This window comes from Taudactylus pleione, unplaced genomic scaffold (assembly GCF_031769625.1).
Source record: "Taudactylus pleione unplaced genomic scaffold, aTauple2 ptg000726l, whole genome shotgun sequence".
Classification (NCBI taxonomy): domain Eukaryota; kingdom Metazoa; phylum Chordata; class Amphibia; order Anura; family Myobatrachidae; genus Taudactylus; species Taudactylus pleione.
Window position 1 is genome coordinate 2496011 of NW_028285128.1, and position 21737 is coordinate 2517747.

At 46.3% G+C, this 21737-nt stretch overlaps 1 protein-coding gene across 3 annotated transcripts in view; it reads right to left on the reverse strand.

The window, feature by feature from the left end:
• The window catches only part of KCTD17 (potassium channel tetramerization domain containing 17), a 95020-nt gene that overhangs the window by 2092 nt on the left and 71191 nt on the right, over positions 1–21737 (reverse strand). For 2 of the 3 annotated variants that reach the window (XM_088456934.1, XM_088456933.1), the window contains 3 exons: positions 18624–18709; positions 4759–4854; positions 256–381 (listed from right to left, as the gene is read on the reverse strand). In XM_088456934.1, the coding sequence (XP_088313060.1) occupies positions 256–381; positions 4759–4854; positions 18624–18709 (308 nt within the window). The remainder of the gene's footprint in view (positions 1–255; positions 382–4758; positions 4855–18623; positions 18710–21737) is intronic. The other variant, XM_088456937.1, reaches the window with a different exon arrangement.

Sequence of the window (21737 nt, forward strand, 5' to 3'; positions counted from 1 at the left end):
CCACAGCTATGCGAGCGGCCAGGAGGCCGAACAAAAAAAAACAAAACGCCCTGATTCAGAGCGAGCGCTTGTTCAGAGTGTCCGTCTCTGAATCAGGCCCAGTATTTCTTAGCTTCCAAGAACCTATTACTAGGTTCATTTATTATGTTTCGGTCATTTATTATGTTTCGGTCATTTATTAAAAAGTCTCTTAATAACAATTAAGTGACAATGGTTGGAATTGTTGTTTCTATGTTTACATGAGTGTGATTTTACCTGTGTTGTGCAGCAAGCCTCAGGTCCACATATCTTCAACTTGTTCTGAAGCTCCCTGGATACCACACAAAGAAACTCAGTCTGTCCCTCACTACTGTAACTGTATGGAGAACCCACATTCACCAGCTGTAAAGATACAACAATAACAACAAACATGTCTGCATCCACTTTACCATTACTATCACCTTCACTGTCTGGAAAACTGGAAGATACTATAACACAGTGACTGGCTTATCAATAGTCTGAGAAAACAAGTCTCAATGATTTAACCTGAAGAATGCTGGTTTTCCCTTCAGTGATAGGACACACTTAGGGAGATGTGTATTAGTAGTGCATATACTTGCAGTGCACCTGAACAGTAGTATATATTAGCCTCTATTCCTAGTAAGAGCAGTGTACTCAAAAAAACTACATAACAAGCAATTCAGGAGTAGATTGTGAAGAAAAGCCTGAAATAGCTTATTCTGACTATGGAGCCAAGCCTGTGATGAAGATCTCCATTTAGAAATGCAAGTTATGAAGTAGTCTGAGAACTTAGCTACAAAAATCACTCGTTTACATTTACAGTGATTGCACCTGAAGATTGTGCACAAAATATTAGGTTAAGGATCCCATAATTTTTGTCCATGCCATGTTTATTTATTTCAAATATGCTGTTGAATAAATCATATGCAAAATTTGATTTCTATTAAATATGTAATAAACAATAATGGGTGCCAATTGCTTTTGTCACTATCAAGTTATTTCACAGAAAAATATGGCTTCTTCTTTATTAGCGGATGGATATCAAAAATTTGCCCCCATCTGTATCAAAGCTTGAAAGCTATTTTTATTTATTTCCACTGGTCATTACAATTCTTACTGGTAGATAACTTTTCCACAATATAAAGCCTAAAATATTCAACCAATATCCTGCTCCATAACCCAGTTAAATACATGGGCCCAAATGAAATAGAGTGTGAGATTTGCAAAGTACCAAAATTTCGATATTAACACTAAGGGGTCTATTTACTAAGCAGTGTTAAGGTGGGTACACACCTGACAGATATATCTGCAGATGATGGTCGTTCATACACACTGAACGACCATCATCTGCAGCTGCAGCGGGTTGAGCCGGACTGGGGGTGAGTAGGGGGCGTGGCCTAATCGCGGCTGCGTGGCCATGCCCCCTTCGGGGGAAAAAATAAAACATTTCCAATGAGGCGCTGCGTGCTGGGGAGGGGTGCGCTGTGTGCCCCTCAGCCCAGCGCACAGCCAGTGGGGGGCGCTATCAGCGTGATCGCTTTCCCCCTTTGGCATAGGAGACTGCTCGGGCTGCTGCTTTAGCAGCCTCGGACAGTCTCTCAGTGCAGCCCAGCACACAGCAGCGTGTGCTGGGCTGCTGTGGATTGGGAGCTGTGCCGGAGTAGGGTAAGTAGTACCCGCTCATGGCTTCCCCCCCTCTCTCTGCACCCCTGTGTACGGGCGATCGGCTGATTGCCCGTAGACACTTGCTGTTAATTGGCTGTGCAGCACACCCAAAGCGCTATGTCTGTGAATGATGTTGTTCACAGACATATCGTCTGTACACACTGGCCGACGGGGGCACGATATATTGGCCAATTGATCAGCCAATATATCGGCCAGTGTGTACCCATCATTAGGAGACAGAGTGAAAAGTGATAAGAAAGTGATAAGGTGCCAGCCAATGAGGTCCTAACAGCTAATTCACAGGCTGTTTTTGAAAAATTATAGATGGCTGGCACCTTATCACTTTCTTATCACTTTTCACTCTGTCTCCTAACACTGCTTAGTAAATAGATCCCTAAGATTTAAATTACCTTTTAACATCCACCCCTCCCCAATCTTCAGTAATGTTTTTCTAACTAAAGGCACCTATAGACTATAGTGATATGATCATTGTTTTACAAGCTATGCCATTATATTGTTTTAAGATGTTCTACAGCACTATATACTGTGGCATGATACTATACATCAATGGTCACGAACCTAATAGTGTGAACTACTCAAGAAAAATTAAACCTGAAGAGCTACAAAAATATATATATATTTTTGAATCTGGCTAATAACCGAAAAATTGAAGATCATTTAATGAAAATGACAAAAATGTTTAATAGAAAACAAGAATTTAATTAATATAGTGATATCGTTGCACATTTCACTTTTAATTACCGGCTCCAAGAAGGTAAGTGCAGTAGAGGATCAAAAGATATAGGCAGGGCTGCTGTGTGATTTACCAGCAGGGCTCGGCGGGAGTCACTTGCCCCAAATGATGTCCAGATGGTGTCCATTACATATCTCCCCAGTGTTCACCGCACCACAGCACTGTCCACTCTCTCCAGCTCTCACCCCACAACAGCGCTGCCCTCTCTCCCCCCCAAGCTCTCGCCACAAATCAGCATTCTCCCTTCCCCAGCTCTCATCTCGAGCGGCTCGGTAATGGTTTCCTAATGGCTGCAGAAGATAATGTGACTGAGCTGGGAGGGCGCTGCACAGACCGGTGACTCCGATCCTGTCACTATACAGTAGGAACAAGCTATTGATCTGGATGAGCAACCTTGACCTGAGTTCCGGTGTCCATCACGTATTGTGCCGCCCTATGTCACCTGACATGCTTTCCTTTGGCTCCACTCCAGGCCCAGCAACAGGGGGGGTCTAAGGGGACACCTGTACCGGGCCCCAAGATCCAGAGGGGCCCCGAGGTCAACATGGGCACAATATGGGGTCATGGACTCACTGCTCCAGTCGGTGCAGTGCGGCGGCCGCCGAGACCCATACACACCACTGCGCATCTCCCTTGTAGCCTGGCTTGGGCAGCGCTGGGCTCTACCAGTTTGGTCAGATGCGACCCAGGCCAGGCGTGACCTTGCAGTCGGCGATGCGGTGGCGTGACGTCATTGGTCACTTCGCCATCAATGCATGACCAGTACAGCCACTTTCATTGAAGAAGCAGCTGACTTGGCAGGCTGCAGTGGTTGGGGATATGGGCTGAGGAAGGTAATGGGGACTGTGGAAGGTGATTGAGACTGGTGATGGGGCTTAGTAAGGTTGATGGGGACTGAGGAAGGTTGATGGGGGCTGTGGAAGGTGATTGAGGATGGTGATGGGGGCTTAGGAAGGTTGATGGGGCTGAGGAAGGTTGATGGGGCTAAGGATGGTGATGGTAGCTTAGGAAGGTGGATGGGGACTGGGGAAGGTTGATGGAGGCTGTGGAATGTGATTGAGGATGGTGATGGGGCTGAGGAAGGTTGATGGGGGCTGAGGAAGGTTGATGGGGGCTGTAGAAGGTGATTGAGGATGGTGATGGGGCTTAAGAAGGTTGAATAGGGGCTGGGGGAGGTGGATGGGGCTGAGGAAGGTTGTTGGGGGCTGACAAAGGTGATGGGGGCTGACGATGGTGATGAGAGTCTGGGGGCTGACAAAGGTGAGGGGCCTGAGGATAGTGATGATAGGCTGAGGGCTGAGAAAGGTGATCAAGGGCTGAGGATGGCTGGCTACAGACACTCTCCCTTCTACCCCTGAGGCATCCACATCATCATCAACAAGTAGACCTTGGAAGAGACGTCAGACAAGAACTACAGCCTGCATCATCAGTGACAGAGAGGCAGTGTGATAAGTCATAGTGTATTTTTGCATTATTTAAAGGCTGGCATAACTTTCAATTAACATTATCATACATCACATATCACTCATGAAGGGGAGGGATATGTGGGTGGTGGGGTCGGGGATAGTGGTGAGGAGGTGGGGGCCCCAGAGACATCAGTGTACCGGGCCCCAAGATTTCTGTTGCCGGCCCTGCTCCACTCACAGCTTTTTCAGAGGTCACTTCCTCTTAGATTACTCAGCAGTACTGCAGCAAGGTGAGCTACCCAAATTCGAGCTACGGGTTAGCGACCACTGCCATACATTATTATGTGTTATACATTGATATACTAGAAGAATCCTCTCCTGTCTTTGCTCCGTTTAGATATAGGATACATAATATATACAGATGTGTCCACATACATCTAGCCTCCATGCGCCCTAAACAGCCTTTCCAGTCACGCCATGCCATGGCCACTGACCGGGGCTGGCAGCATCCATTCAGACTCTGGGGTCCGACACCGCCGCACAGCTGTGGCGGTGGGGGTCCCCAACCTCCCGATTTTACCACCTGCGGGCCACTTCGGCTGAAATCGGGATGCTGGGGAGGGGTGTGCCTTCTATGGGTGGTGTCCCTGTTCAACCGCATTGGTCGAACACCCCTAGAGCCGGCCCTGCCACTGACACTAACGTAGCATTTCGCATGCAGACATAACAGCAATGGTGCACAGAATATAGGCATACTACATATCATTTAATCAGCATGGGCTGCTTGTGAGTCCTAGCAGCATGAAAAGACATTCGGTGCTACCGAGTCACACAGCACTCACACATGTGTAATGCGCACAGAGGATTGATGTATGTGCTATTATCTTTTCATGTATCTGTACTTACCTAAAGCCTTATCACAATTACCTTTACCTGTTCAAATTTCCAGTTGTCAGACATGGTGGAGACCATCTGAGCCAGCTCTGCCTCCTGACATTGCAGCACCCGGTAAACATGTTTCTGTTGGGACTGACAGAATAACTTTCACAATCAGATTGCAAAGATAAGAAATGTTTTTTTTTTATATAAGATCATAAGAAATGAAACCATGAAAGATTGAGGTCTGAATAAATGTCTATTGTAAATCCCAGGCAGCTGGGATTTATCTGCTTAAAGTTATTGAAACTTGGGACTATGGCCCTGATTCAGAGCCGGACGCTCTGACAAGAGCGCTCGCTCTGAATCAGGGCCGGGCTATTTTTTTTTTTTGAACGGCCTCCTGCCCGCTCGCATAGCTGTGGGTGACCACCCACAGCTATAGCGAGCGGGCAGGAAGATGGTCGCGATGGTCAAGACCATCGCGACCATCGGGCTTGCGACGTGACCCTTGTAGTAGGGTCTCGTTGCCGCAAGCCCTGGAGTGCTTTTGGCTCAAACAAAGCCAAAAGCACTCCCAATGTCAGTGGGGCTGGCCCCATGGGAACGCCTCCGTCTGGGCAGCCACGCCCCCGGCACGCCCACCAAAGGGAGCATGCTGTCACTCACCATCGACAGCACGCCCCCTTTGGTACGAGACCCGGAGCGATGGTTTGCCCGTCGCTATCCGGGTCTCGCGCATGCGCACGATGGAGCCGGCTCCGTCGTGCACATGCAAACTGGGCCAACATCGACCCGCTTGCGAGCGGGTCTGAATCAGGCCCTGTGTGCGGCTGGCTGAACCAGTTGCTTGAAGGGTGAAGGGCGGCTGTCCGGAGATCTCCCATACATACGCTCTTGAAGCACCAAATCTGGTGCTAATCACGGTACGGTTCCAATCTACACACATATTTTGTATTCTGAGTGACCTCAGAGCATACTATATGTGAAATTATAATTACACAAAAGTTTCTTGATTGGTGTGAATTTTTTTTTAGATTTTATCTCATCTTTAGCTATTAAATTTTATTAATTTACTACACTATATAGCGCTATTTCTTTTCACATATATCCTGGAGTTATGTAATATTGGATTAACATCAGAGCAACTTATTGCATATATGCGGAGGATTGATAAGAAGACAAAGATTCAACAAAGACTACATATATTTTATTCATAAGAAAACCTGTATAAACTTTCTGATCAGCGCCGTTTGTATATGATCATTTTTTTTGTACTTTATGACTACTTTTGATTGTTCTTGGTGGGAACAGTAGGTTATATACTTTGGCAGCTTTTACTCAGAGTGCGCCAGTGTTTTTTCCATAAAATGATTTATTCTTCAATCTTATTGTTCTGTTAAGTATATTATATTTAGTTAGATAGTGGTGCGGTTTTGGCTTTAAAAGTAATTGGCTCTGTGACTTAACTATTATTGCATGAACTTATCGCTTTTGTTCGTTTATTAGAATTTTCATCACAGAAACTGGCATGGCAAAGAGGACATGACAGCCATTGCCTCCAGGACCTCTCTTTTGTTTTAAAATACAGTGGCTAACATTTAGAGGAGAATTGGGATTGCTTAAATTAATGTACACAGCAACCCACAGTCTCTGCATATAGATACTATGAGGACTACTTGTTATCATACACCCAGATGAATTTGATAGAGACTGGGAATGATGTGTACAATCACAAGGGACCTTTTTGGGGGGCACACTTAGGGCCTGATTCAGAGCCGTTCGCTATTTGCGGTCGTTCGTTCAAAAACAAGGGGTGGCTATTCAAATGATCCGTTCGCAAATTGCAGTCTGTTCACACCTCTAAGTCTGAACGAGCGAGCAAAACATACGCTCGTTTATTTGATAAAAATGCCCCCTGGCCGCTCGCACCATACGTCATGTCCGCTATTTATTAGATTAATCGAGTACATCGTACAGCGTATGAACTGCTCGCTATTCTTGTGGTTGGTTTTTTCAACCGCTATTTTGCGAGCAGTTCTGAGTTAAAAAAAACCAAGTGACGTGGTCAATGACGCTGCTGTATTAATTATGCACTCCCTTAAAACGCCAGTTTTGACCTTTAAGCACGCCTACGTTCGAATTCCACTCCCCCGTTTTTAAACACCTTCCCCTGTTACCACCCACATATGCCTCATTCTGTCACTCAAAATAGCAGGCACTCGCTATATAGCGTACAAACGATTTTCGGCTGCACTGACTGGTTCGCGCATGCGTACTAAAAACCATACGCATGCGCAGATGTGCGAACATCGCTCGGAACGAGCGTACGGCCGCTAGCAAGCGGCTCTGAATGAGGGCCTTAGTCGGTTAATGTATTTACATTAACTACTAAGTGTGCCCCCAAAAAAGATGAGAGTTCATTTCTTCTCTTTTCCCCCCTTGTGATTATAGTATTTATACTCGCAGGGGAGCACCCCCACATGAGACAGCGGTGTCTGAGGATACAATATTGATCTGTAATAGTGGGTTTAAGATTACATTGCTTGCTACTCACCTACTCTATTTACCATCCTCTATCCACCTGTGCTTGGGTACCCCTATTTTTCCTCTTCCCTTACAATTTAGAATGATGTGTAGAAGGCTGGATGAAGTAATATAGCTATACTTGATAGAGGCTGGGAATGATGTGTAGAAGGCTGGATATAGCAATATAGCCATACTTTGATAGAGGCTGGGAATGATGTGTAGAAGGCTGGATATAGCAATATAGCCGTACTTTGATAGAGGCTGGGAATGATGGGTAGAAGGCTGGATATAGCAATATAGCCGTACTTTGATAGAGGCTGGGAATGATGTGTAGAAGGCTGGATATAGCAATATAGCCGTACTTTGATAGAGGCTGGGAATGATGTGTAGAAGGCTGGATATAGCAATATAGCCGTACTTTGATAGAGGCTGGGAATGATGTGTAGAAGGCTGGATATAGCAATATAGCCGTACTTTGATAGAGGCTGGGAATGATGTGTAGAAGGCTGGATATAGCAATATAGCCGTACTTTGATAGAGGCTGGGAATGATGTGTAGAAGGCTGGATATAGCAATATAGCCGTACTTTGATAGAGGCTGGGAATGATGTGTAGAAGGCTGGATATAGCAATATAGCCGTACTTTAATAGAGGCTGGGAATGATGTGTAGAAGGCTGGATATAGCAATATAGCCGTACTTTGATAGAGGCTGGGAATGATGTGTAGAAGGCTGGATATAGCAATATAGCCGTACTTTGATAGAGGCTGGGAATGATGTGTAGAAGGCTGGATATAGCAATATAGCCATACTTTGATAGAGGCTGGGAATGATGTGTAGAAGTCTGGATATAGCAATATAGCCGTACTTTGATAGAGGCTGGGAATGATGTGCAGAAGGCTGGATATAGCAATATAGCCGTACTTTGATAGAGGCTGGGAATGATGTGTAGAAGGCTGGATATAGCAATATAGCCGTACTTTGATAGAGGCTGGGAATGATGTGTAGAAGGCTGGATATAGCAATATAGCCGTACTTTGATAGAGGCTGGGAATGATGTGTAGAAGGCTGGATATAGCAATATAGCCGTACTTTGATAGAGGCTGGGATGATGTGTAGAAGGCTGGATATAGCAATATTGCCGTACTTTGATAGAGGCTGGGAATGATGTGTAGAAGGCTGGATATAGCAATTTGCCATTGCGCATGCATCGCAGTGTGCAAATGCAGCCACGGAAGCCCATTGCAGATTGATTGACAGGAAGTAACGGTTTGCGGGTGGAGACGGGGTGGTTTGCGAAACGCAGGTGTGCCTGGCCGTTTGAACGCCGTTATGTGGGTGTGCATAAATTAGCCACTACAATGGCATGCGCAGCTCTGTGTGGCAGAAGAGCCACCAAGGCCTGCGTGTGGTCAGACGATGTAAAAAGGTAAAATGGCCACCGATGTACTTCGATGGCACCGATGTTTAAGTAGGTATGCGTAGTTGTACGCAGGTGAGAAGGCAGTAGTGGGCGTCTTTATGCTCAGGAGATCTTTGCTAACATTAGCATATTTTTGCAACTGCGTTGCGTACGGAGACGCAGTTGCGGTCGCATTGGCATACATCTCTGAATCAGGCCCAGAATACGAACCAGGATAGTAGCAGGCCAGCTACTCAGGAGTCTAGCTGGATGGCAGAACCTGCAACACGGGATTCGAGTCAGGATAGTATCAGGCCAGCTACTCAGGAAACAGGCACAGGAACCAACAGGACCTCTGGCAAGCAGAGGAACACAGGTACCAGGAACAAGGACCAGGGCTCACGCAGCAAACAAGAGCTATATCTGGCAGGGCTGACTGCCCGATAAAGGAAAGAGGAGCCAATCCGAGGCCAACTATTCAGGCAAGCCCCCTTTGATGAAAATCTCCTGTACCTGCCAGCCCAGAACCCTCCGCGGCCACCAGGCGTCCACGTTACCTAGCGACTGGCGGGGCGGCTCCCAACCGTACCCCCTCCCCCTTTAGGAGGGGGAAAAAGAACCCTTAGAGCCCGGCTTCCAAGCAAAATAGTCCCAATTTAAATCAAATTTGTCCCTAAAACACACTTGCCTATGGTGCCGGGGGCATAATGACACAACATTTCATCATCATAGTCTTGCGCCTACTGTGCAATAATGTGATTCACCGGTGTGAACGGTGCCTACTCGGGAATATCCTGGGTCGGCGCCGGCTAAATTCCGGGTCTGATCCGGTTTGGAACCCTGTTCCAACCTCATGGTCAGACCCAGAATTTAGGTATAAAAGCGGTATCAGTGATCTGGGCTAAGAGAATCTCCTGTTGCATTTTGTCCTCAATTTTAGAAATATAAAATATATATGTTGCCCATTGTTGGTACTCTCATTTACTAGAACTAGGACCATGGTCCTGTATTAGCAGAAGCACCTTGAAAGCTGTGGATGGTTTACATTACATGTTTTCCAATGTACTGTGTACAACTAAGGCCACTTTATTAATATTTTGCAGGCAGGGCTTTTTTTTTTGCTGACTGGCAACTTGGTGCAGGTGTGTCTTGGTCATTGTTTCTCACTTATCTCTTATGCTTTGTGCAGCAGTTTAGTATCGCTATGCTAAAATAGGTCTTTATATCATTAATAAAAGATTTGTTTTCTGCATTTTTGCCTTTGTGCTTATGATAAAAGCAGATGTTTTGGATTGCTTAGTGAATTGTATGATTTGTTCCCTATGATTTATTCAGATGTAACCAGCTGTGCTGAGCCTCTAACAATAATCCACAGTTATCTGGCTTTTAGCTGTAAGATTACGTAACAGCCAATTACAGTGTGAAGACTTCATCCACACGTGATAAACAATGTGTATATTTTATAGAACAGAATTCATATTATATATATATATATATATATATATATATATATATATATATATATATTAGGGGTGTGCACCGGCCACTTTTCGTGTTTTGTGTTTTGGTTTTGGATCTGGATCTTTCTTCGTGTTTTGGATCTGGATTGGTTTTGCCAAAACTACCCTTCCGTGTTTTGGGTTCTGGGTTTTGTGTTTTGGATCTGTATTTTTTTGAAAAAAAGCATAAAAACAGCTAAAATCACAGAATTTGTAGGTTTTTCTGCTCCTATGCTATTATTAACCTCAATAACCTTAATTTCCACTCATTTCCAGTCTATTCTGAATACCTCACACCTCACAATAGTGTTTTTATGTCCAAAAGGTTGCACCGAGGTAGCTGGATGACTATGCTAAGCGACACGAGTGGGCGGCACAAACACGTGACCCATCTAGGCGTGAAACTGCAGTGGCAGACAGGATGGCATTGAAAAACTAGGCCCCAAACTGTACATAATGCAAAGAAAAAAAAGAGGTGCAAGATGGAATTGTCCTTGGGCCCTCCCACCCACCCTTATGTTGTATAAACAGGACATGCACACTTTAACAAACCAATCATTTCAGCGCCAGGGTCTGCCACACAACTGTGGCTGAAATGATTGGTTCGTTTGGGCCCCCACAAAACAAGCTGGCAATTAATCTGTCCCTGCACAAACTGGCTCTACGGAGGCAAGAAGTCGTCCTCATCCTCCTCATCCACAGATTCCTCACCCTCTTCAGTGTTATGTACATCCTCATCCTCACAGAGTATTAATTCGTCCCTGCTGGAACCACAGGTCCCTCTGTACGTTCTGGAGGCTGGTCTCCCTGGAAGAGTTGATCATTCATTTTATGAACATCATCTTCTCCACATTTTGTGGAAGCAACCTCCTACGCCTTTCGCTAACAAGGTTCCCGGCTGCACTAAACACTCTTTCGGAGTACACACTGGAGGGGGGGCAACTCAGGTAAAATAGAGCCAGTTTGTACAGGGACCTCCAAATTGCTTCTTTTTCCTGCCAGTACAGGTACGGACTGTCTGACATGCCTACTTGGATGCTGTCACCGATGTAATCCTTTAACAGACAGACGCACGCTTGTCGCTGCTGCTTTGAGGATTCAAGTGCGGCTACAGCCCACACAATTCACAAAGACAGAAAAAAAAAAAGAATATTTTTATTGTTTGTGTAGCACACTTTGAGGGTGTCACCACCCTTTAACAGACAGACGCACGCTTGTCGCTGCTGCTTTAAGGATGCAGGTGCGGCTACAGCCCACACATTTCACAAAGACCGAAAAAAAAAGAACAATATTTTAATTGTTTGTGTAGCACACTTTGAGGGTGTCACCACCCTTTAACAGACAGACGCACGCTTGTCGCAGCTGCTTTAAGGATGCAGGTGCGGCTACAGCCCACACAATTCACAAAGACAGAAAAAAGAACAATATTTTAATTGTTTGTGTAGCACACTTTGAGGGTGTCACCACCCTTTAACAGACAGACGCACGCTTGTCGCTGCTGCTTTAAGGATGCAGGTGCGGCTACAGCCCACACAATTCACAAAGACAGAAAAAAGAAGAATATTTTTATTGTTTGTGTAGCACACTTTGAGGGTGTCACCACCCTTTAACAGACAGACGCACGCTTGTCGCTGCTGCTTTGAGGATGCAAGTGCGGCTACATCGCACACAAGTCACAAACACATTAAAAAAATAGTTTTTTATTTTTTGGAGCACTTCGTGAGTTACACCACCCTTTAACAGACAGACGCACGCTTGTCGCTGCTGCTTTAAGGATGCAGGTGCGGCTACAGCCCACACAATTCACAAAGACAGAAAAAAGAAGAAGAATATTTTTATTGTTTGTGGAGCACACTTTGAGGGTGTCACCACCCTTTAACAGACAGACGCACGCTTGTCGCTGCTGCTTTAAGGATGCAGGTGCGGCTACAGCCCACACAATTCACAAAGACAGAAAAAATAAGAATATTTTTATTGTTTGTGGAGCACACTTTGAGGGAGTCACCACCCTTTAACAGACAGACGCACGCTTGTCGCTGCTGCTTTGAGGATGCAAGTGCGGCTACATCGCACACAAGTCACAAACACATAAAAAAAATAGTTTTTTATTTTTTGGAGCACTTTGAGAGTTACACCACCCTTTAACAGACAGACGCACGCTTGTCGCTGCTGCTTTAAGGATGCAGGTGCGGCTACAGCCCACACATTTCACAAAGACCGAAAAAAAAGAATAATATTTTAATTGTTTGTGTAGAACACTTTGAGGGTGTCACCACCCTTTAACAGACAGACGCACGCTTGTCGCTGCTGCTTTAAGGATGCAGGTGCGGCTACAGCCCACACAATTCACATAGACAGATAAAAGAAGAAGAATATTTTTATTGTTTGTGTAGCACACTTTGAGGGTGTCACCACCCTTTAACAGACAGACGCACGCTTGTCGCTGCTGCTTTAAGGATGCAGGTGCGGCTACAGCCCACACATTTCACAAAGACCGAAAAAAAAAAACAATATTTTAATTGTTTGTATAGCACACTTTGAGGGTGTCACCACCCTTTAACAGACAGACGCACGCTTGTCGCAGCTGCTTTAAGGATGCAGGTGCGGCTACAGCCCACACAATTCACAAAGACAGAAAAAAGAACAATATTTTAATTGTTTGTGTAGCACACTTTGAGGGTGTCACCACCCTTTAACAGACAGACGCACGCTTGTCGCTGCTGCTTTAAGGATGCAGGTGCGGCTACAGCCCACACAATTCACAAAGACAGAAAAAAGAAGAATATTTTTATTGTTTGTGTAGCACACTTTGAGGGTGTCACCACCCTTTAACAGACAGACGCACGCTTGTCGCTGCTGCTTTGAGGATGCAAGTGCGGCTACATCGCACACAAGTCACAAACACATTAAAAAAATAGTTTTTTATTTTTTGGAGCACTTCGTGAGTTACACCACCCTTTAACAGACAGACGCACGCTTGTCGCTGCTGCTTTAAGGATGCAGGTGCGGCTAAAGCCCACACAATTCACAAAGACAGAAAAAAGAAGAAGAATATTTTTATTGTTTGTGGAGCACACTTTGAGGGTGTCACCACCCTTTAACAGACAGACGCATGCTTGTCGCTGCTGCTTTGAGGATGCAAGTGTGGCTACATCGCACACAAGTCACAAACACATTAAAAAAATAGTTTTTTATTTTTTGGAGCACTTTGAGAATTACACCACCCTTTAACAGACAGACGCACGCTTGTCGCTGCTGCTTTAAGGATGCAGGTGCGGCTACAGCCCACACATTTCACAAAGACCAAAAAAAAAAGAAGAATATTTTTATTGTTTGTGTAGCACACTTTGAGGGTGTCACCACCCTTTAACAGACAGACGCACGCTTGTCGCTGCTGCTTTGAGGATGCAAGTGCGGCTACATCGCACACAAGTCACAAACACATTAAAAAAATAGTTTTTTATTTTGTGGAGCACTTTGAGAGTTACACCACCCTTTAACAGACAGACGCATGCTTGTTGCTGCTGCTTTAAGGATGCAGGTGCGGCTACAGCCCACACATTTCACAAAGACCGAAAAAAAAAGAACAATATTTTAATTGTTTGTGTAGCACACTGTGAGGGTGTCACCACCCTTTAACAGACAGACGCACGCTTGTCGCTGCTGCTTTAAGGATGCAGGTGCAGCTACAGCCCACACAATTCACAAAGACAGAAAAAAGAAGAATATTTTTATTGTTTGTGTAGCACACTTTGAGGGTGTCACCACCCTTTAACAGACAGACGCACGCTTGTCGCTGCTGCTTTGAGGATGCAAGTGTGGCTACATCGCACACAAGTCACAAACACATTAAAAAAAATTTTTTTATTTTTTGGAGCACTTTGAGAGTTACAACACCCTTTAACAGACAGACGCACGCTTGTCGCTGCTGCTTTGAGGATGCAAGTGCGGCTACAGCCCACACAATTCACAAAGACAGAAAAAAAAAGAACAATATTTTAATTGTTTGTGTAGCACACTTTGAGGGTGTCACCACCCTTTAACAGACAGACGCACGCTTGTCGCTGCTGCTTTAAGGATGCAGGTGCGGCTACAGCCCACACATTTCACAAAGACAGAAAAAAAAAGAACAATATTTTAATTGTTTGTGTAGCACACTTTGAGGGTGTCACCACCCTTTAACAGACAGACGCACGCTTGTCGCTGCTGCTTTGAGGATGCAGGTGGAATCTAGACGGGATTTGGAACCGAGGACACACTACCTCCATCAATTGTGTAAATCCCACTGCACTAATGTCGGATACCGGACGCACGTCTAACACCAACATAGCCGTCAAGGCCTCAGTTATACGTTTTGCTTCAGGATGACTGCTGTCGTACTTCATCCTCATCGCTAGGGACTGTTGGAGGGTCAATTGTTTAGTAAAAGTAGTGATGTTCCTACTTCCTCTCTGGGATGATGAACAACTCCCAGCAGCAGCAACAGCACTAGTAGGAAGTGGTTCTTGATCTTTCCCTATTTTATTTTTATCAGAGAAAGTTTGGTCCTCCATTTATGTTATATTGATATATATACGTGCGGCTAAAGCGCACAAACACAGAAAATATTTTTTTATTTTTGCTGGAGAGTAGTGCACTTTGTGGGTTACACCACCCTTTAAGAAATGAGCCAGCCGGCTCTTTACTTATGGGACACAGGCGCACGCTTGGCGCTGCTCCTTTGTTGATGCACGTGCAGCCACAGTGCACACAAGTCACAAACACAGAAAATATATATTTTTTTGGTTTGGAGTGTACTTTGGGGGTTACAGAACCCTTTAACGGTCAAGCCAGCCGGCCCTTTACTTATGACACAGGCGCACGCTTGGCACTACTTTGTTGATGCACGTGCGGCTACTGCGCACACAATTCACAAACACAGAAAATAAATTTTTTTTCGGTTTGGACTGGAGTGTACTTTGGGGGTTACAGCACCCTTTAACGGTCAAGCCAGCCGGCCCTTTACTTATGACACAGGCGCACGCTTGGCACTACTTTGTTGATGCACGTGCGGCTACTGCGCACACAATTCACAAACACAGAAAATAATTTTTTTTTTGGTTTGGACTGGAGTGTACTTTCGGGGGTTACAGCACCCTTTAACGGTCAAGCCAGCCGGCCCTTTACTTATGACACAGGCGCACGCTTGGCACTACTTTGTTGATGCACGTGCGGCTACTGCGCACACAATTCACAGACACAGAAAATACATTTTTTTTTGGTTTGGACTGGAGTGTACTTTGGGGGTTACAGCACCCTTTAACGGTCAAGCCAGCTGGCCCTTTACTTATGACACAGGCGCACGCTTGGCACTACTTTGTTGATGCACATGCGGCTACTGCGCACACAATTCACAAACACAGAAAATAATTTTTTTTTTGGTTTGGACTGGAGTGTACTTTGGGGGTTACAGCACCCTTTAACGGTCAAGCCAGCCGGCCCTTTACTTATGACACAGGCGCACGCTTGGCACTACTTTGTTGATGTACGTGCGGCTACTGCGCACACAATTCACAAACACAGAAAATATTTTTTTTTTTGGTTTGGACTGGAGTGTACTTTCGGGGGTTACAGCACCCTTAACGGTCAAGCCAGCCGGCCCTTTACTTATGACACAGGCGCACGCTTGGCACTACTTTGTTGATGCACGTGCGGCTACTGCGCACACAATTCACAAACACAGAAAATAATTTTTTTTTTGGTTTGGACTGGAGTGTACTTTCGGGGGTTACAGCACCCTTTAACGGTCAAGCCAGCCGGCCCTTTACTTATGACACAGGCACACGCTTGGCACTACTTTGTTGATGCACGTGCGGCTACTGCGCACACAATTCACAAACACAGAAAATAAATTTTTTTTGGGTTTGGACTGGAGTGCACTTTGGGGGTTACAGCACCCTTTAACGGTCAAGCCAGCTGGCCCTTTACTTATGACACAGGCGCACGCTTGGCACTACTTTGTTGATGCACATGCGGCTACTGCGCACACAATTCACAAACACAGAAAATAATTTTTTTTTTGGTTTGGACTGGAGTGTACTTTGGGGGTTACAGCACCCTTTAACGGTCAAGCCAGCCGGCCCTTTACTTATGACACAGGCGCACGCTTGGCACTACTTTGTTGATGCACGTGCGGCTACTGCGCACACAATTCACAAACACAGAAAATTATTTTTTTTTTGGTTTGGACTGGAGTGTACTTTCGGGGGTTACAGCACCCTTAACGGTCAAGCCAGCCGGCCCTTTACTTATGACACAGGCGCACGCTTGGCACTACTTTGTTGATGCACGTGCGGCTACTGCGCACACAATTCACAAACACAGAAAATTATTTTTTTTTTGGTTTGGACTGGAGTGTACTTTCGGGGGTTACAGCACCCTTAACGGTCAAGCCAGCCGGCCCTTTACTTATGACACAGGCGCACGCTTGGCACTACTTTGTTGATGCACGTGCGGCTACTGCGCACACAATTCACAAACACAGAAAATAATTTTTTTTTTGGTTTGGACTGGAGTGTACTTTCGGGGGTTACAGCACCCTTAACGGTCAAGCCAGCCGGCCCTTTACTTATGACACAGGCGCACGCTTGGCACTACTTTGTTGATGCACGTGCGGCTACTGCGCACACAATTCACAAACACAGAAAATAATTTTTTTTTGGTTTGGACTGGAGTGTACTTTCGGGGGTTACAGCACCCTTTAACGGTCAAGCCAGCCGGCCCTTTACTTATGACACAGGCGCACGCTTGGCACTACTTTGTTGATGCACGTGCGGCTACTGCGCACACAATTCACAAACACAGAAAATATATTATTTTTTTAGCACTTGGGGGGAGCACCCCTGATGGACAGAGCACCCCCTGGACAACACTACAGCACCTCTTTAGGACTGGGACACTGCACAGGACTTTGGAGTGGACACAGCCCCTATGGAGAACTGACTGCACAACACAGTCCAGCCAGCCCCTATGGACTTTGAAGTAGTGGACACAGCCCCTATTAACAACAGCAGCACAGCACAACACAGCCAGCCCCTATGGACTTTGAAGTAGTGGACAACAGCAGCACTACACTACACTACACTACACAGCCCTAACTCCCACCCTCCCTCTTCACTGTCCACAGCCGAGTGAGAAAATGGCGCCGACGTGGGTACCTTATATAGGATCCAAAACCCGCGAGACTCGGAAGGCGGGATGATGACGTTTTGCCTCGATTTCAGATCCGAGTCAGGCGGGAAAAGTCGAGCCTGATTCGGATCGGACTCGGATCGGGGGGGCTCGGGGGGGTTCGGATTTCAGAAATCCGAACCCGCTCACCCCTAATATATATATATATATATATATATATTTGGTAATTTCAGCTGACTTATATTGAGTTTGAAATGATAATTGTCTGATCTGTTGCATCCCCTGCCACAATAGAATGTGACAGGCACCCACAATTAATGTTAATGTTTTGTTGCTACAACAGCTTTGCAGTACTGAACTTAATGCTGGGTACACACGGGACGATCTGTTCAGCAAACAATATCGCTGAACGATCTCCCTTGAAATTCCCGGTGTGCTGGATGAACGATATTGTTTATCCACACACCAACGATATCAAGATCGACCAATGACCAACGATCGTTCATCTGGAAGATGAACGATATCATCCAGGTTGGCCTGCATGCATGGACGATAACGATATTGTCCAGCGGGAGCGCGCATCATTGGTTGTTCATTGTATACACACGGAATGATATGAATGATATCATCATCGTACATATCATTCAAAGATATCGTCTCGTGTTTATGCACCTTAACAGTCACCATTTAGAAAACAATGTTTTTTTTACCCAGGTGACAGAAAAATTAATGAGAGTGTTTGAAACCCTTATTAGTGTCAAATGCAGAGTATACAGAGCAGGGGCGTTTCTATAGAGGAGGGGGCCCGTGTGCAGTCTCCGACACGGGCCTTCTCCTCTCTGTCCGGCGGCCAGCAGCACACTGAGCTGTGCGCGGCCAGCGCTGGAGTTATAGACTCTGGCACTAGAGTGCGCCCAGAGTCTATAGAGTATGCGCAGGTCACCGGGAAAAAGGCCGCTGTGGCCATTTTCCCTGTACTGCACAAGCACAAACGAGGGGAAAATGGCCACAGTGGCCATCTTCCAGTCGTTTTTACAGCGCCGGACCCCCACGCCGTCGTGGGACTCCAGAGAGGTAAGTAATACTATGGGTGTAGGGTGTACGGTGCGGAACCCCCCTGGACCCAGGTGCCCGTGAGCCCGCACACCCTGCACCCATTATAGATACGGCCCTGATACAGAGAGCATAAATTATTTCACTGTGTGAATGAAGTAATTTGTTCACAATATTGACGGGATATGACTGAACACTATGAGGCAAAGCCTCTTGGCAGCTTCCAGTCAATGACAAAATTAAATATTACTATGTGACCATATTTATTTACCTTATTGACCTCAGCTTCCTCCATCCTCTCATGGATGATTTTGACCAATGACGCAATGTTATAAAATTCAGCCTCTTCTAATACTCCTGTCAATAGAGGGGTGTCAGTGAGTTATTGGCAAACACAAGCAGATCAAATGGGAGAATTTTTCAAGAATATTATAAGTGAGAGAAGGAAACGAACATTAGAAAAACAGCACTGTCCTGCATAAATTCTTTCTACACATGTTAAGGAAAGGTGTGATGTAATTAGGCCCACAGACAAGGAGTGCCAATTTCATATTGACAGGTTGCATTCAAATCTAGGGGTAAATTTACTAAGAATCGAGTTTGGGTGAGTTTGCAATATCATGCGAGTTTAGCCTGATTTTAAAACTCGCAAATTTACTAAGACCAAACAGGTGTGAGTTTGGAAGTGAGTTTTCTCTTCTCACTGTTAAAACTCATGTGAGTTTGCAAACTCGACTAAACTCACCATCGGCCAAACTAGGAAGTACTTTACATGAAAAAATTGCAACTTGCAAATTTACAAAGAATTGAGTTTACAATCTGGGGTGAGTTTGTAGCAAATTCACTGATAATATGAGATATGGTAAGAACTTACCTTTGTTATCTCTATTTCTACGAAGTCCATAGGGTTCCACAGGATACCTTGGGGTATAGGTGATGACGTCAGGCATCGGGCACCATAGAGTTAAGTTTTCAGCCTCCCAGGATGCACTAGGGTCCCCCTCCTATACCCCGCCCCCGAGCCAAGGCATCTCAGTTACGTACCAAGCCATAGGCCGGAGGAGGAGAAGGAAGAGAGAGAAAAAAGATCTGGACACACACAAGAATCACATTCTCACCAGAGGGAGATGGAAAAACCGGTGACCAGAGCAAAGCCCATCTGCAGCACAGGTGCGACAGGGCGGGAGTCCTGTGGAACCCTATGGACTTCGTAGAAATAGAGATAACAAGGGTAAGTTCATACCATATCTCATATTTTCTACTTCAGGGTCCATAGGGTATCCACAGGATACCTTGGGGATGTCCCAAAGCAGTATCCTTCAAGGGTGGGGACGCTCCTATGCTGAAAGGAGAATCCGCCGCCCGAAGGAAGCATCCTGAGAGGCAAAGGTGTCAAACGCGTAATACCTCACAAAGGTATGGACAGAGGACCACGTGGCAGCCTTGCAGATCTGGACTGCAGAGGCACCACGTCGAGCTGCCCACGAAGGACCCACAGACCTAGTGGAATGAGCCCTCACAGAGGATGGAACCGGCAGGCCTTCATGAAGATAAGCTTCTGAAATTGCCATACAGGTCCAATCTGCCAAAGTTTGCTTTGAAGCAGGCCAACCCTTTTGACGGAAGCCATAGAGGACAAACAAGGCATCCGACTTCCAAAACAAAGAAGTGCGGTCAACATAAATCCTTAAGGCCCGCACAACGTCCAAAGTGGCTTCACCCACTGACAGGTCAGGTGAGTTAAAAGCCAGCACAACGATTTCCTCGTTGATATGAAAACGGGAAACAACTTTAGGAAGAAAATCAGGACGACTGCGCAGCACCGCCCTGTTCCCATGAAAAATCAAGAAAGGGGGTCTACAGGAGAGAGTCCCTAAATCAGAAACATGTCTGGCCGAAGCGATGGCCAGAAGGAAAATTGTTTTAGCTGTCAGCCATTTAAGATCCACTGAGCCCAGTGGTTCAAACAGTGGTCCCTGGAGAGCCCTCAGGACCACAGCTAAATCCCAAGGCGCCACCGGTGGAACAAATGGCGGCTGAATTCGAAGCACACCTTGCATAAAGGTGCGCACATCAGGGATTGTAACAATCCTACGATGGAACCAGACAGACAGGGCAGATACCTGCACCTTCAAAGAAGCAAGGCGAAGCCCATGGTCTAGTCCCGCCTGTAGGAAGGCTAGCACTCTAGACAGACGGAACTCCCGAGGTGCATAACCTCTCGGTCGACACCATTGGAAGAATGTATGCCATACAATGGAATATTCTTGCAGAAGACGGTTTCCGAGCTCTCAGCATAGTGCGTACTACAGAGCTGGAAAACCCCCTGGACCTTAACATGGCCGTCTCAACAGCCACGCCGTCAAAGAAAGCCGAGTCAGGTCCGGGTGAAGACAAGGACCCTGTGACAGTAGGTCTGAGAACCAGTGCCGTCTGGGCCACGTGGGAGCTATCAACAGGAGCGTCCCTCCTTCCTGTTTGAATTTCCGGATTACCCGTGGAAGAAGGGAAAAGGAGGAAAGAGATAAGCAAACCAGAACGTCCACTGGACGGACAGAGCATCCACCAGAGAAGCCTTTTCGTCTCTTGTGCGAGACCCGTACACCGGCAACTTGTTGTTGTGCCGTGACGCCATGAGGTCGATCTCTGGAAGACCCCACCTGTCCACCAGACATTGAAAGATGTCCTGGTGCAGAGACCATTCCCCCGGATGAACGTCCTGGCGACTGAGAAAATCGGCCTCCCAGTTGAGGACTCCCGGGATGAATACCGCTGATATGGCTGGAAGATTGCGCTCCACCCAGATCAGGATGCGGGACACCTCTACAAGTGCCGCCCGACTTCGGGTTCCTCCTTGCCGATTTATGTAGGCCACGGTGGTGGCGTTGTCCGACTGGACCTGCACGGGATGACCCTGGAGAACCCGATGGGCCTGCTGGAGAGCATTGAAAACGGCGTGGAGTTCCAAGATGTTTATCTGAAGCTCCTTTTCCGCCTGAGTCCATCTGCCCTGGAACAAGTGTGGACCCGTGACCGCTCCCCAGCCCCGAAGACTGGCGTCCATTGTCAATGGGACTCAGTTCGCCACCCAAAACGGACGACCCTTGTTGAGATGGGTCGTCTGCAACCACCAGGCAAGGGACAGGCGAACCTCCGGAGTGAGACTCTGAGACTGTCCATTCCATTTGGACAGGATCAATTGCTGCAGAGGTCTGGAGTGAAACTGGGCATATTCCACCATGTCGAATACGGACACCATGGAGCCCAGTAACCTCATTGCCGAGTGAAGAGACACACGGCGACTCTGCAGACAACTGCGCACCCTCAACTGCAAGGCAGAGATCTTTTCCCCGTCACAAAGATCGTCTGCTGACTGGAGTCCAAC